Source organism: Solea solea, chromosome 4 (assembly GCF_958295425.1).
Source record: "Solea solea chromosome 4, fSolSol10.1, whole genome shotgun sequence".
Classification (NCBI taxonomy): domain Eukaryota; kingdom Metazoa; phylum Chordata; class Actinopteri; order Pleuronectiformes; family Soleidae; genus Solea; species Solea solea.
This window is the reverse complement of record NC_081137.1, coordinates 16,287,379-16,304,496: the sequence shown is the minus strand read 5'-3', so window position 1 is coordinate 16,304,496 and position 17,118 is coordinate 16,287,379. Positions and strand designations below refer to the sequence as shown.

The 17,118-nt window shown below is 38.4% G+C and overlaps 1 protein-coding gene across 3 annotated transcripts; it reads left to right on the top strand.

The window, feature by feature from the left end:
* Nucleotides 1–1,352: 1,352 nt before the first annotated feature.
* On the top strand, nt 1,353–10,758 carry tmprss2 (transmembrane serine protease 2). 3 transcript variants are annotated; one of them, XM_058626430.1, is made up of 15 exons: nt 1,353–1,639; nt 1,961–2,087; nt 2,434–2,504; nt 2,632–2,833; nt 4,295–4,387; nt 4,498–4,614; nt 4,706–4,835; nt 5,434–5,544; nt 5,666–5,706; nt 5,846–6,014; nt 6,110–6,276; nt 6,382–6,477; nt 7,788–7,930; nt 8,025–8,177; nt 8,938–10,758. In XM_058626430.1, the coding sequence occupies exons 3-15, from the start codon at nt 2,490–2,492 to the stop codon at nt 8,944–8,946; spliced, it is 1,446 nt and encodes a 481-aa protein (XP_058482413.1). In that variant the 5' UTR covers nt 1,353–1,639; nt 1,961–2,087; nt 2,434–2,489; the 3' UTR covers nt 8,947–10,758. The 3 variants fall into 3 exon arrangements, with proteins under 3 accessions (XP_058482413.1, XP_058482416.1, XP_058482414.1); XM_058626433.1 differs by lacking the exon at nt 1,353–1,639 and having other exon boundaries at nt 1,864–2,087; nt 2,448–2,504; XM_058626431.1 differs by lacking the exon at nt 1,353–1,639 and having other exon boundaries at nt 1,864–2,087; nt 2,411–2,504.
* The last annotated feature ends 6,360 nt before the right edge of the window (nt 10,759–17,118 follow it).

Here is a 17,118-nt window from a genome sequence, read left to right as displayed (position 1 = left end):
GATACTTATTGACGTTAATGTTTTCCGCATGATAATGATTGAAAAGTTTGACCGGTGGAAAATGTAGGCTTTGCTATTTCTGCTTCCTCTGAAACTTGAATCACAGTCATATTGAGCTGGAACTGTAATTTTCAAATTGGCCTCTAGATGCTGCTATTTCCCTTGTTATTTTAAATGCTCTACTTGTTGTAGTGGACACAATTCAGCTTGACGGAGTAAGTTTTTGTGGCCTTGGCCTGCAACTAATGACTATTCTCATTATTGGTAAGTTGGGTGATTCTTTTCTTCATTAATGTGTTTGTTGTTTGCTCCAAAAAAAAAAAAAAAAATCAGATATCAGTTTGTCTCAAAGCTCTAAATGACAACATTGTTTAAAGTCTTGTTTGGTCTACAATGATATTCAGTTGACATTTTTAACAGTGGACGTGAGCCATCATAGGCAGACCATGGCCAAGAGGAGAGGAATTGGGCTTGTAACTGGAATATTGCTGGTTCAATCCTGGGAAGGACCAAGGGTTGGGCTGCCCCTGAGCAAGGCACCTGCTCCCCGAGTACAAGTAAGTGCTGCCTGCACAATCCTAATTTAAATATTTACATCTGTGATTTTCCTACTGTAACCATGCTAAAATGTCTGTGACCTAGAGGAGTAAGAAAAACTAGAAAATTTCACATTTATAATCGTAGGATAAGAACTTAACCCTCCTGCTTCCTCCGTCAAACTGACCCACACAAGGCAGCAGGAGGGTTAAGCTGAAATCAAACCAATTAATCGATTATCAAAATAGTTAGAAACCAGAACACATCATTGATCACTCTCTTTGCCAAAGAGGTGGTATTTTAATCTACATTTCTGAACCAATTTGCACAAAATGTGGTAAAATGATGATTTGTTTTCTTATTATTTGGCAACTTCTCAGTTGTAATCTTGCTCTGGTCAAAGAATATCTTTAGCTTTAGTGGAGATAGCGCCCAACCTTGTCAACTATATGGTTACTGATGGTGACGGGGCATTCCTGTTCCATGATCATGTTAATACTGATATCAATAAACATGCTGCATGAGTGCTTATCATTTTACTGTACATGTAAAGTTTGCTATTGTTTCATATACTGTAATCATGCCTCAAGACAGCCTTGTAAAGATTATTATTCTTTTTGTAATGTCAAGTTTGTATTGTATTGTCCAATCACCCCATGAGTCAATTTCTATACAATCTATACAATACTCAGTAATTCAGGAATTAAATGTTATTTAATGTTGATATAGTTGTACAATGTTGTTGTTTTTTTAGACTATCATAGAGTCATTGTGACTCAGTGGAACATTATGACTTTTCCATTCTTTTATTGGGATATTATGTCTTCTTTTCCTCCCTCTTTTCCTGCCAGTTAACGCTGTGAAACACTTTAGTTAAGTATTAACGAGGTCTAAAAGTCTTTTAGCCATCACTATTTGCTCGTCAGCTTGGCCATTTGTCTGGATGTTACTGATTAAACAGCTCTGGCGAGCTTCTCTTTGAAACCGAGCGTGGACAATAGCATGCAATAGAACCAAACTTATCCTGATTTATGATCTTCCTGGAACATTTTTTCATCCTGATAGTGCTCCATGTGAATAACAGCTGTACGTCACACGACACGTAAGGACTGCTTTCCGCCTGTGTTTCTCAATCACAGCATGGCTTTTAATAGGTTGCTAGAGAATATTTGATCTGCTTGATACATATTCTGGAAATGACTAGTGATTTTGAGGTTGTTACGGCAGAGATTAGAGCATATTTTTAATTTCTCAAAATTTTTCACCATCAAAAATGACTGCTGTGTGAGTTTTTTTTTTTTTTTTAATCTTACTCCCTTTATCTTGAGGGCAGTTACTAATGAGTATTAGTGCTGTTGACCTTGGCGTTTGCTTGAGTCAAATGTGATAAAGTGATGTGTAACAGGTTGGCTTGTGCACACAGTAAAAGAAGGTGTGGTTGTGACTCTTGATTACACTGAGAGTTGGAGTGGACTCGGACCACAGAGTGAATCGGGGAGTGGAGGAACACATCGAGTTTGAGAGCTGAAGGAATTTGTGGGAATTTCAAGGTAAGCAGAGACGGTGTGAAATGTGTCTATAAATGTGTTCACAAAACAGCCTCTCAGGTAATGTGAGTTTAGATATATTTGTAGTATTTGTAAGTATTGTAAATATTTGTAACATGTTCTGTTTGCTTTAATTCGACAGCTTACTGAGTCAAAGTTCATTAGTTTAGAATGTTGTAGTTGTATGTATGGTCTATGCTGTATTTGATAACATTTGACAGTGTGGTAAGCTCTTTGTTACTTTGCTAAGAAGTCTGTTATATAAAGCTTAATATTTGATGTATTTTGTATCACATTTTATAAAATAAATTTCACATTATGAGCAGTACTTTCCTCATATTTGACACAGAAGCGTTTTTCCAGGAGTGACAGTTTTCCAGCTCACGCAGCACGACCAGTATCAATATGAGTAATAATCAGGTAAACTCGGTGTGACTCACTTATTTCATACACACACTTTATGTATTTTGTCAACCTTTTATATCATTTTATGAATGTAGTATTTCTGATTTGTACCTCATTACCTCACTCTGTTCTTTATCTGTAGGGGATTGAGTCCGCCTATGACAACAAAGGGTTCCAGTACGACAATGGACGACCTCCTCCGTACAACCAAGAGGGGCAGCAGCAGATCTACCCTCCCCTGTCTCAAGAGACGCCCACCTACGTTGCTGTGACCTCAGCACCCGTCATCACCCAATTCACTACAGCACCTTCACAACTACCACCTACCATAGAACAAAAGCAAGGTACAGTAATATTTGATTTACCTTCAGTGATAGCAGCTGGAAGAAAAGAGTGAGTAAACATTAACTTCTGCACTCAGTCACAAAATAATTATATACACACTCATAAAAGCTGAGATGAATACAGCACACAGTGTCACTTGCTTGGTAATGAGACGGGAACGTTTTGGCACAATCCACTTTATGATTTATGATGTATTGGCATCTCCATTAGCTGGGGCCATAGCCACAGCTATTCTTCCTGGAGTCCACACAACACATGTGCATCTAAACATCGCAGTGCATAGTTACATTCAACAACAATGACAATAACAAAAACACCACTACAGTCAAAAACAAACAAAAAAAACCCTAACAACACAGGCACACAACACTACAGAATGTAGAGGTAAACATATTTATATATACATGACGTATATCAATGATGATCAGACAAAACAAACATAAATAAACTTAAACCAAAACCCTTTGATTATATGATTATATATCTTCATAGGAGTGGCAGCATCCGTTAGATTTTAGATTAATGCAGAGAGCTGCTCAGCTTTAACAACCGAAATGGTAAATTCATAAGCACTGAAAGGGTCAAGTCATATAAAAGCTTAATAGTTCATCAAGGCTAAAATCAGGGCTAAAGTACCTCCACTTTATTATAAGAGAAGACAATAAACCTTGTTTCTGATATGTCCAAAATGATTAACTCTAACTGTGTTCAATTGTTACAACCAGCAATGTTTGACACTTTTATATAATAGTGGTATGAATATAAGTGATACTGTAATATCATGTCATTTGGAGCTTAAATGACCAGTTTGTAGGATTTAATAGCATTTAATGGTACATACTATGTCTACTAAATCAATATATACTACATATATATATTATTTCTCAACTCAGGGGAAACTGAGGTTGGGAAGCATAGTTTTTCAAAAATACTACCCCTATTCTAGTAATACAAAGCTAAATGCCAATTGTGAAGTATTCAAAAGTCATTTTCTGATATAAAATGTACTTAAGTTTTAGAAGAAAAAGTATTAAAAAAAAGTGAGAAGTTAGCATTGAGCCATGATCGTTCAGTGGTAGGGCAGGTTGTCTTTCAACTGGAAGGTTGTGGGTTCAATTCCTGGCTCTGCTCGCCTGTGTGTCCTTGAGCAAGACACTTAACCCCATGTGGAAGCGTGTGAATGGCAAAACTGTAGTGTAAAGCAGCTCATCAAGACTAGAAAAGCTCTACATAAATACAGACCATTACCTCTTCTTCTTCTAATTTTATTTGGTAGTAACAAGTAACAAACATAATAGTTAGGGGAAATGTAGTGGAGTAAAAGTAAAACTTGCTAGAAATATAAATAAAGTAAAGTACAGATATGTGAATTTTGTACTTAAGTGCAGTAATTATTTGTACTTTATTACATTACAACACTGGTTATATCTGTGAATAAAATTTGCTTCTGACCTAAACAGGAAAAAAGAAATGTCCATGCAGCTACATCGTGTGTGCAGTTCTGTGTGTGCTTGTTGTCCTGGCAGTGATCGGCACCTTGCTGTGGTACTTCTGTAAGTTCAAGCGCAACACTTTCTTCTGTGAAATGAACATTGCTTCAAATTCCTGTGTGCTCCTGCCCAAATGTGAAAATGATGTGTGTCCTCTGTGTGCTTGTTTGCAGTATTCCACCAGTGTTTAATAGGGAAGTCGTGTAGACCTGGAGGGAAGTGTTTGAGCCTGTCACAGTGGTGCGACGGAACCAGAGACTGTCCGCAAGGAGAGGATGAAACTCACTGCTGTACGATCTTTCACTCATACTGTCCCTACAACATTAGCAACTACTGTTTTTTGACTTTTTAAATCACTGAACACTCTGGTCTGCTCCACAGTGCGTCTGAAAGGCACCGATTCCATACTGGAAAGTTACTCAACAGACAGCGACATGTGGCTGCCCGTGTGTGCTGATTCCTGGAACAACGACTTTGGAAAGACTGTGTGCGAGCAGATAGGCTACATGAGGTGCTGATCCTCCGTCCCACTTCTTCTGTCTGTTCTGTCCAACTGATGCACACACATTTTAAGCCAGAGCTTACAATTCCACGTTGATATCACAAGTATTAAGTGTATTATTATATGATACTAAAATGATTACTTGAAGGAAAACAGCTATGTAAGGAAGGCACATATTGTTCCTAAAGTTGTACCTTCATTTGTTACTGGATTACAAGACAGACTAACATCCAAATTCTATTTGAAACTGTGGTGCAGAATTTTCAAATATGAATAAATGTCTGTTACATTCAAATTATAGTCAAATGAGTTCAGATAATGGGCCACACCAGATGGTGTAGTGGTTAGCACTCTTGCCTTTGCCAGGGTCTCCGGTTTCCTCCCACAGTCCAAAAACACGCAGATGTGGGGATAAATTAACCGTAGGTGAGGGTGTTATTTAAACACAGGTCATCATGCTAAAAAGGCTGATTGGCACCTTTTTATTTACCGGTAGAAGAGTTGTTTGTCTCTACATGTGGCCCTGTGATGCAATGCAGCTGTAAATGTCCATCTCGCTAGAGTATAATGTGTCTCTCTCTTGTCTGTCCCTGTCTCTGTCCCTCAGCCGGGATTATGTGGCCTACAGCAAAATCAGTACTTCATCTCCCAATGGTTACATGACGCTACAGTATGGAAGTGACCCTGACCTTCCATTTAAACCACAGCTCGTTTACAGGTATCACTTTATTTCCTCACCAAGTTGACTCAAGGCACTTCCTCAGTGAGTGCAATGAGTAACTCCTACATACATGTCAAATATTTGCTGTCTTAAATATCTAAGTATTTGTCTTTTTCAGCGCAAGCTGCTATTCCTCAGCTGTCGCACTTACTTGTATAGGTAAGCAACTTGGACACAATGCTGAAATGTGTGGAATATGTAGAATGGACAGTCTGCAAGAGACAGCCAGCAAGATGTTTGGACTTCACATTTTTAACTTGACCTCATGATAAAACTAAAGTATTTCCTCCGTCTTTAGAATGTGGTAAGAGCTCAGCAGCCCCTAGTTCTCGTATCGTAGGTGGTACAGAGGCAAAGAGTGGAGCCTGGCCTTGGCAGGTCAGTCTTCAGATAAATCGTCAGCACCTTTGTGGAGGCTCCATCATCAGCCCTTACTGGATCCTATCTGCTGCCCACTGCTTCCAACGGTGAGTTTCATTTCTCTGCACCATTATGCCATCCTTTATGTATTTTCAGTTGATATTTACGAAGAAAAGCTTGTGCATTCTTTTACCCATCACAGTTACAACAGTGCTTATAATTGGAGGGTCTACGCTGGCGGTGTGAGCCTCCGCTCTATGACCTCTGGAAAATCTGTTCAAAAAATCATAAATCATGAAAACTATGACCCAGATACTCACGACAATGACATCGCTCTACTAAGGCTCAGTTCACCTCTGACTTTATCTAGTAAGTGCATTCCAACAAAATTTCTTTTTAATTACATGGAATGATGATGAGACCTATGAGATAATGTCTATATTGATAATGGCAATAGTTAAAACTGTTTTCCAGGCACGGTGAAACCAGTGTGTCTCCCCAACGCTGGAGTTAGCCTCACAGCTGAACGTCAAGCCTGGATCACAGGATGGGGAGCCTTGCGTGTATCTGGTGAGCTCAGAGCTAAACGAATATGTCAAAATTTTCATTGTGTGAAAACAGGCGGTGGCTGTTTTCCCCCTGGAGCCATGATGGGGCTTTGAAACTGTGAATTCACACTTTACACCCGCTGTCGGTAATGCTGGTGTCCACTTATATACATTCGTTCTTTTTATTTTTTACCCCTTTTTCCTCCACACGAGGGTCACGGGACAGCTGGAGCCAATCCCAGCTGCTGACATAGGGCAAAAGGCTGTTCATCCTAATGCCAATGACCAGTCACACCGTCAACTAGGGGCAATCTAGAATGTCCAATTAACCTCTGATTGTTTTTGGACTCTGGGAGGAAATCTAAGTACCTGGAAAAAACTGACATACATGTGGAGAATATGCATACTCCATACAGAAGGGCCCTCGGTCAGATTGGCTTGTGAACCCCAGCCTTTTTTCTGAAGGCAATGCTGCTAGCTACTACTCCTACATGGGGTCTCCTCTCGTATGTGCCATACTTTTTTGTGTCTATTTTTCTCCAAATGGGGGAAAAAAAATTACACAATTGACATAATCTGCTATGGAAGGCCTGAAACTAGTGATTGAGACCATTAATCCTCAGGAAAATGTTTACTGGTGTTGTAAATAAAGTGAGAAGTCGACTGATTTTCCCTATAGACTTCCCTTCAAACTGAGTTCCCTTTGCAGCCAGCCGAGTCGCCCCCTAGTGATTTTTCAGTGTATATATATATATATATATTCTTACTTCACCTGCTTTTTAATCTTAAAGGTACAGTGTGTAAATTTGCCAACATTTATTGGTGAAGTTGCATGTTACAGCTACATATCCCTTCCAATGGCGTGTCCACCGTGTGGAACGGCTCGGTTCGGTACAGTACTTTTTTTGTTTGTTTTGCACGGAATAGTATAAAAATACGGTGCGGATGGAGCTAGACTCACTGATGCAGCCATCGGATACAGCCCACACCCCGTCTACCAAGTAAAGGTACTGTTGTCAGTCGAAACGCAAGCCCGACTCAGGGCTTTACCATGCCAAACTGTACCATACTGTAGCAAACTGAACTGTACCATCATGAAAACACATTTCGAGTGTCTTGGAGAACCCATGGAGCCTTCAGTTATCATCAGAACTCAGAAGATGTTAAGTTTGTTCATTGTGGGCTGTTGTAAAAACATGGTGGTTCAAAATGGTTCCATCAATACAGCTGATACAATTAAACTCAAAATGTACACAGTGGACCTTTTAAAGCAAGAGCATGGCAATGACTCTTTGAACACTTTGGCTGAGCTAACTGTGGGTTTTTCCTCAGGATCTACCCCTGACAGACTCAATCAGGCACAGGTGACTATTTACAGCGAAGAGACCTGTAACAGACAAAGTGTGTTGAGCGGAAAAGTCACTGAGAGCATGTTCTGTGCTGGGAAACTGGCGGGAGGAGTCGACACGTGTCAGGTAGTCATACACACGCACCGACCCACACAGGCACGCTGCACCCACTGTCTTAAAGTAACCTGAGATATTTTGCGTTTCTTTTGCAATGCTGCAGGGTGACAGTGGAGGGCCTCTAGTGGCTAAGGAGGGGAATCTGTGGTGGCTGGCAGGGGACACCAGCTGGGGCTATGGATGTGCTCTGAAGAACAAGCCAGGCGTCTATGGCAATGTAACCTACTTCCTTAACTGGGTATATGGACAAATGCAGGTATGGTATGTTAATGCAGTAGAGATGTTTCCCTCCGATAAAAGGAACTTTAGTGAATGTGAATCAGGATTTAGTAGACAGTTATTCTTTTACAGATGATGGGGAGTTTTAGAGTGTTAGAGATCAATCCTGTGGCTTTTCTGTTGTCAGAAAGTACAGTATTAGGACTCTGACGTTAGTGACTCTTAGGGCTGGGTTATATGGCCAAAAACTTTATCACAATTTAATAAAAAAAAAAAGAAAAAAGGCTAAAATCTTTACAAATGTCAGATAATTACAGACTAAGATTTGCTACTTAGTGGAAGTTGAAGGCAAAGTTGATTATGGTTCTTAAACTACTAAATCGGTCAAAAAATTATATCACAATATACAGTGGCAAGAAAAAGCATATAAACCCTTTCTGGTTTTTTTTGCGTTAATTTGTCAGAAAATTGGAGTCACAAGGCTTATTATCAAAACATGATGCACTTTTAAAATAAAAATAACAAGTGTTCACATACATTACTTTTTCTTGCTACTCTATGTTGTTATTGAATTATGGTCCCGCCCTGAGATACTCATTTTTATGAGTATATTATATATAAGTAATAATTAAAACTGCGTTTCTCAGTTTTGTAAATAGGTGCAATAGTTTAGTAGAGTCACAACTCTGTCGGTCTGAGTAGTGATGTGAGGTTAAAGATTCCAGTTGGCAAATTTGTTAGGCGATAATTGATATTCTCACACCAGGCATCTAATTCTTGTATTGTTGTTGTTACAGAATGACTGATCGAGACATCAAACACACCTGAAGGCATACCTCTTTCATTAAGCGGCACTACTTTAACACTCAGCACTTTGAATCTGTGACTACGCTGGATCTTATTGAACAGGAAGATTGTAAAGCAAAACTGATTATATATCAATTATTGATACAAATGATGGTTATACTTGAACAAAAATCAGTCTATTTTGTTGTAATTATTTTTTGTTTGTTTTGATTTTTTTGCACAAAGAGCTGAGCTTGGGTTTGACGGTGTGACATTATATTTTCTGTAGATGTAGACATTTGCCTGCAGTCTCATGTGGCTCATGCCTGCAGTTCATTTGACTGTTACTACACATACTGAAAAACTCCACCTACAGTCCTGCATCCACCTGCTGCCTCTCCACTAGTACAAAATGATATGTTATAAAGGGAACAGCGAGGTCAGAGCCTAGAAATGCACTCAGTGAGCACTTAGCAGGCACAGGGGCATACGGTATGGCTGGACATGCAGTTGCAACTTAGTATGCAGCGATGACCATTTCAACAGACTTCACTCGATAGATTTTCAGGAGACCACACTACAGTAGTAGAACATCATGCCACTAGCTTGCAGTTTTGTTTATTTTTTTAAATAATTTTTATTTCCGAGCAACAGTGCACATTTACCCCAGGGAGTTACAACTGAATTATCAATTAAACTTAAATAACTAAGTGTTTCCACACATATCATAGTCTATATGTATGTTGTAGTTTAAAAATTGGTATCCTTTCATTCAGAATCACTAAAACTGTACATCAGAGGTTAAAACTGATTTTGTTGTGGACAGTCATTTTTTTTTTTCTTTACATTTGAATCAACTTCTGTGATTTTGAATGAACAACGCAGGGTGATGACATCACCAGTCCTTCAGTGTTTATGGGACTGCAGCTCTCCAGGCAAATGAAGTCAAACATTTGAGTGCAGAAGACGAATCAAAAATAAACAACAGTCGGGCGTCATTTGCTTAGAGTCAAACAACATCAAACTGTGAGATGAGTCCTGGTTGATCCAATCCTGGCTCAGGGTCAGGACAACAGGGCAGTTTCTTCATTAATTTCTTCATTTGAGATCAGTTGTTTTTTTGTTTTGTTTTTTAAATCTGTTGTTTTTTACTGTTTAACAGTTGTTTCATTTTGTCATAGTAGAATTTCCACCAAAGTTATTTAAGAAGTTAGCCATAGTTTTATTTCGCATCAGTTAAGCAATTGAGTGTCTTACCTATTTTATCTGTAATAACATATTTTTAGTATTTGAATATGTGTTATTCTGTACTGAAGTACTTTTGTGCTTTATGAGCTCTTGCATCAGGACGGCCACAAGATGAGTCATTTTTGGTATCACTTTTCACGTACTTCATTCCTTTTCTAATCACCTTATGTGCAATAATTATAATAATTAAAATGAAAAATGCAGATCTGGAAGACTTTTTGAGAAGGGAAGGCCTTTGGTAAGGCCTTATATTAAATGTATAGTAGATGTTATCAGACACTGTACAGCAGAGATCGCTGAGGCCTTCAGTGACCTCCTGCCGGAACTGAAATCATGGTGTCTATCTGTGAACTTTAGCTCATGATAGACGCCTGTTCTACTTGACTTGTTTGTGTTTTTGTTTTGTTTTTAGGAACAATATGCCCTGGTATTGTTTTTTACAAGCTATAATATTAAATATTACATAATAATATGTAGTTGTAATAACAGTTTGGACTAAACAGTAGATGGCCATTAAAGGAACTGGGGAAGAACTGTTTTGTGCTTGTCCCTTTTAAATAAAAATAAAAATCCGTTTTACCGAATCGAGGACTATTTTTTTAATAACATTTGATAGCTACACATTTGCCTTTGTCTGTCACTTAAAAAACCAAAACGTTTTATTGATAAAGTATATGAACATAGTGGTCCCCAAAAAATAATATTAGTAAAACCAATAATAAAAAATATAAGTATGAAAATATAATTATGCACTGAGAGAAAAATAAAAAGTCTGCAAACAGTGAACAGACAACTCATCTGTATGTAAAAGACAGGCCTAAAATTCTAGCAAATGTAAAAATACATATTTTGAAATAAAAAAATGTATTGACTTTCGGATCCCTCAATTTGACATGCTTTAATAAAGCATAAACATAATGCACACCGTGGTTTACTGTATGACTTTGATTTTGATGTCTCAGTAGTAATACCATAAAATGACCGACAGGTGTCAGTATTGACTCGTGCACTGCATCGCTCCACGTCCAGTGAAACTGCAGCAAAGGTTGTATAAGTTAAAAGAAGTGTCCACAGGATGAACAGGTCAGATGCTAACAGTTTTGTGATGCTAATGTTTGAAGCCCGTGTTTTTTTTTTTTTTTTTTTACGGTTGTGTTGTTGTTAAAGTGTACGTTTTCCTATGAAACGGAGGACAAACTGTGAATGTTAGCGAGCTAGCAAACCAGCCAGGAAACCGCCTGCATTTGTCAGTTAATTGCATTGTTATGATATGTAACATTTATGTTTTCAGTGTTTCACTGAGAGAATTATTAAAGGTGAGAGATATATTAACTTCAACTGAGTGTAGGCCGAAGTTTAATATGTTATTTTCTCATTATGTTTGATAAAGCCTCTGCAAACTCGTATCCACACAGGTGGTTAAATTAGCTCTTTTCACAACAGCCATTTTGAGAGGTCACATTTTAGAAAATCGTTGGTGTAAATTATGAAATTAATGATGATAAGTAACACCTGTGTTTTATAGAACATCACAAAATGGTTGCTGTGCAGTGGGGCCATTGACTTGACACAGGTGATAATAATCAAATTAATGTTATCAGAAACACCTGTGCTTCCCACAACTTCCTCACAGTAAAGTTCATGTTTAACTGATAAATACTACAACTCTAAATTGTCAACAGTGTGAGTATAATGTCTGGTAGCTGTATCATTTTTAAACATTCAATAAAAGTTACACCTCAGGCTCTGTCAGTTCAAGTGAAGCCTAACCATAGCTTCATTCCCAACCTCTTAGTTCTCCCTTTACATTAGGACAGATTTTTGGTCCTTAAGGGCAATGTACTGATCAGGAACGGTCCTAACGAAAATGTGAATATGAAATGCCTTTTGAGCTGTACGACTACAACTGGATGTTTTCATTTTGCAGAAGAATTGAACACTGCTCAAAATGAAGACAGCCGTGTCATTCTGTTCACTGAGGTGCATGCAGTGCTCTCGCTACAAGAGATGAACCCACATCAGCAACACTGAGAGAAGAAAAGCAGTGAGAGGATGAAGCAGCAAATGGTGTGAGCAAGGTACAGTGCCGTTGCTTTTATTTGGAATTGTCGTAGAATTTTGCAAACCGAGTACATCTAAAATATGTAACTCACATCTGTAAACTTAAAAACTATGAAGTCAGAACCAGTCAGGAGGGGTTGATTTTAAAGCCATTTTTTTCCAATATATTTATTGAGTTTAACACTTCATACAGCAGACAAACAGTAAATTGTATACTTAGGAAATAAAAACCTCTAACAGCAACAAAAAAAGAAAGAAAGTTCATCTTATTTTAGTATAATCGAGGTGGGGCTGGACATTAGCAATAAAAATTTAAAGGATATTAACATTGAGCAAACACAGCTATGTGGCTACAGGCAAAAATGTTAACAGCTCAAACTATCTGACAAGTATAAATAATGTTATTCGATTATTACAGTGCAGTATTCAATAAACAAACATAAGCCTTATCACAAACAAAGATTGTCTAAAATCTAAATTATCTAGTCTTGTAACACTATTTTTACAACACATAACCAAAGTATTGGAGAAACACACATTAGAAGACAGCATTGGTCCTTTCTTTTTGTGTGTGTGTGTGTGTGTGGTCATAAACCAGATAGAACCACATACTGCACTCCATTACCGTGTTGGTAATTTGGCGGGCTGATAGTACTTCTGCACTGGGTAGAATAAATGTGTTGTATATGTTACACCAATAAGCTGCCAACATCAGTATTAACCTCGCCACCCCCCACCCTCAAAGGGTCAGGGACAACAATGAGTCATGTTTAGCAGGTAAATGAAACATTGCAGCTTGCCCGTTTGCAAGACAATCTCAGAGAGGCCGGCTAAGCGAGACTGGGTCATCTGATAAAGGTAATGGCTCTGGATGTCCTGGGACAGAACAGCAAAATCACCTCTATCAGGTTGATAGGCAGAGGATGTGTGTACTGCCCTACGACAATCCCTGACACCAGATGCAGAAAATTGTATTGTCACCTGGAGAGCAGGATGTCAGGACAGTGATTCAACTTGAAACAGGTGAAAGTAATTGGGGTGGAACAGGTAGTCCTAAGTCAGTAAAACATAAGAGCTGGTGTTGCCTGAATCAGAAGGGAATGCAATGAATGAATAATGGTAACATAAACATGACCTGACTGAGAGCTGTACACAGTGGTGGGCATCACTGTTCTCCCTTCCTGCCAGTAGCCGAGGTAGTCACAGAGCTGATTCAGCATCTGTGTAAAAGGTAGAGCAAGGCATGATGGGACAGGACACCAGATTTGCTGTGTCACACATCATGCTTTTGATTTCAGAACGCCTGGCAAGTCATTTAAAAGTAATATTTAAAAGTAAAATGTGTCACTCCAGCTGTGTGCATTTGGTTGGGAGGAGGAGGTCAGATGCTGTATTTTACAATCCCCCCACCTGGACAAGTCCTCTCCTCTCCTCTCCAATTTCCCTGCATCTTCTTGGCTATGCATGGAGGTTGGCTCACTAATTGGCAGATGCTCAATTCCAGAGCCTGCATCTGCTACCTGTTTGTGCCAATTAACAGACCTGTGATATGGCACTGACACCTCTTCAATGGGTTAACAGATGCCACAATTAGCCACTCATTTGAATAGCAGCCTGCTTAGCGTGAGGACCCTTGGTGCGTCATCCCCCACTGTGGGGATCACCTTTCATCTATTTGCCTTTTTTTTCTTGTTGCCTCTCAAACGAGACATAGGAAGATCAGGGAAACCCAGGGGTTTGAGTCAAAGTGTTTTTTTCACTGGATCTCCTGACTCAGTCGAAGCTGAAGAGTTGTGTTCTTGCACATACGCCATCATGCTGTAATTCACAGGTATATTGACCTGAACAACTAAGATCAGTGTTTGCTTTACCACATTGTGAATTTGTTTGGTTTTATAAAAAACATCTTAGGAGTTCATACAACGGAAAGTTTTAGACGAGAATCACCGCAACAGCAGAGGCTCTAACTGCGCATCGGCACCATTCTGTAGTTTAGCTTTCTTATTTCATATATACTGTAGCCGCAGAAAGCAGGCGATAATGAACGATATTTATATTATGCTGCAATTTACATGTGAGCAGCACACGTGAAAATCATGACTGTCTCTGCAATAAGAATATAGAACATTCATACAACAATTAGATAATTTGTCCAGTGTAGTCTAGTAACAAAGATTTTTCCATTTTGAAAGCCCGTTTTGTCTCACGTCATCATCTTTGTGTAATTTCTTAATTTATTGACAGAGTAAGATTGGCTTGGAAAATTACATTTCACTCAATTAGAGGCATAAAGAGGTGAAAAGCAGCCAGTCACTGAATCTGCAATGGAAACGGTGTTGATGCGAGGTATGAACCGCAGTGAGTGAAGTGTAACAACACAATGACAGCGCTGTTACTAGGGGCTAAGTGCTAATCTTGAGTGGGGAAATAAATTCTCAGAGGATATTAAAGGAAAAAAGAGGCTTACTGGTGTGATTCTGCCCGTGTTCTCACCAACACTTTGTCACTGTGTGAATATCAGCTGTGTGCATGTATTGTGTGTGTACTGTATGTGTGTGAAGATTGTGGGCGTGTTACTGTAATCCTGCCTGTGTGTGGATCAAACCCATGTGTCATTTTGCAGAAAGAGTGTGATCAATGCAACATTCGTCTGCAGCCAATGAAAAGAGAGAGCGCTTGTTACTGGGCAGCTGTGTGTTTATCCAACCCCCCCCCCCCAATTCTTTCGCGAGGTCGATGTCATGCGTCAAGCCTCATAGACTGTCAGCTCAGCATGAGTCTTTACGACACACCAGGGTCCCGCGGTTGTGATGAACGTCAGCACTCTCACTGGTTTTGTAGGTCAACCAGTAGTAAGCTACGGGTGCAGTCCAGCTCACAGGACACGTGCTTGTGTTCACTGCTTTTATACACAGAGCAAAGGTTATTAAGAAAATTCTTCCTACGTTTGTCAAGGTTTTTGGCTGCAGTTGGTTGAGGCAATTCTCCATGTTATTGAGTAGGATTCTGCAAATCTGTTTTCTCTGATTTTGTAGTAATAATATCCTAGTTTTACCCGTAGAATACACCTATAGTCACCTTTGAAGGGTGACATGACATGATATGCTGATCTGCGAGAGGCCATGTTGTAGGGGCTGAGAGTCATTTTTAATTGAACCTATGGCTGAAACTAACGAGTATTTTATCGTTAACCGATTAATCTGTCAATTATTTTTTTATTATCGATTATCAAAATAGTTGACCATTAATTTAGTCATCGAATAATAATCGTTATAGCCCTAGTTAAACTTTACATTTTCTAATTTCTCATTTTCTCATATATATATATATATATATAAATAAAACATGTATCTAAATATTAATAATAGTAATAATAATATAATAACAGTCATATTATTAAATTCAGCTAACTGTCGCATGTTTACATTTGTATAATGGACTGGTTATAATAACTACAGCCATATTTGTATTCACAATATTTGCATATAACAATCTTTGCCTTCACTACTCACTGAAAGTGATGTTAAAAGTGGTTCAATCTTGAATTTCATAGTGTTTGTGTGTTTATGAGTGGATCATGTGGTTTGTAGAGATGAAGGGACGAGTTAAGCACCCGTAATTCAGTTGCCTATTATTCTGCCAAATGTTTAATTATGCATTAAAAAGCTACTGTATCATATACATATCATATGTATGTATATACCTATATGTATATATATATATATATATATATATATATATATATATATATATATATATATATATATATATATATATATATATATATATATATATATATATATGTGTATGTATCATATTTCCACCACACTGTGTTTGCTTGTTACGGTTTCGGTAAGCATAAAATAATGCACCTTCACCATTTAATTTTAAGGATTAATAATTAACATAGATAATCCAAACTTCAGATTGTTACAGTATAATGACATATCATATCAAACAAAACATGTGGTTCTACGGATGAGCCTTCCATTGATTATCTATCTATAAAACAGCAAGCATGGTTTGTAGGATTCACTGTGGACTCCAGCTCTGCTGACCACATGGTGGCGTCAGGCCTCAGTGATGAGTGAGGGTGAGCATGTGGCAAAATCTTCTTTCCTGGAAGGGTTAAAAATTTAATCTTAACAATCTCTTTTCAGCCCTCATGTTGAAAAACATACGCACATAAACAATAAGAGATAAACAACTGTCTAAATCCTTTACATACTTAAACAATAGGAATAACAAAGGGATTTAAAACAATAGTAAGCCAGCTAGTTACTTAAAGCCTGATCTACTTTGAGGGAGGATAAACATGTATTTTGCACATGTGTAGAAAGCATCAGCCTTAGTTGATCTGCTACTGTGGTTATTCACAGCTGTCATGGATTTGTCCTATTAAACATTAAAATGGCCTCTGGAGATGTGGACCCCCAGATCAGGTGTTTTCACACAGTTATTTGTAGAGTTGAATGTTTGTTGCCCCTGTGGTTGGTCAGTGAACGGTTTCTGTTGACAATTTTTGTATTTAGGTCAGTGTGGCCCCCTCAGGGTCTGTCAAACCACTTTCTCCCCGAGTCTCCATGAGTGACACATTTTCTTATCACAAATGAAGTCCTGCTCCCCCAGTTTTAAATTCTTGATGAGTAACATGTTATAAAATACAGCACTAAACGCTGCTGTTGGCACACTCTCATTTAGATATCCCTGAATACCATTTAGTTATCCCCTAGATAACAATGATACTATTCCAAATAACCACAAGGATATTATACTTATTTAACAATGCATCCGTCTGTGTGTGGTATCTGTCAGTTAATTCTGTGAATATTATTCCCATCTCTTTGTCACACACTCCAAACAGACATGTGACCCCTCTGGGT

Coding starts and splice junctions, on each gene's coding strand:
- tmprss2 (XM_058626430.1), top strand. Junction 4,388..4,497: donor CACCTTGCTGTGGTACTTCT/GTAAGTTCAAGC, acceptor GCTTGTTTGCAG/TATTCCACCAGTGTTTAATA. Junction 7,931..8,024: donor GAGGAGTCGACACGTGTCAG/GTAGTCATACAC, acceptor GCAATGCTGCAG/GGTGACAGTGGAGGGCCTCT.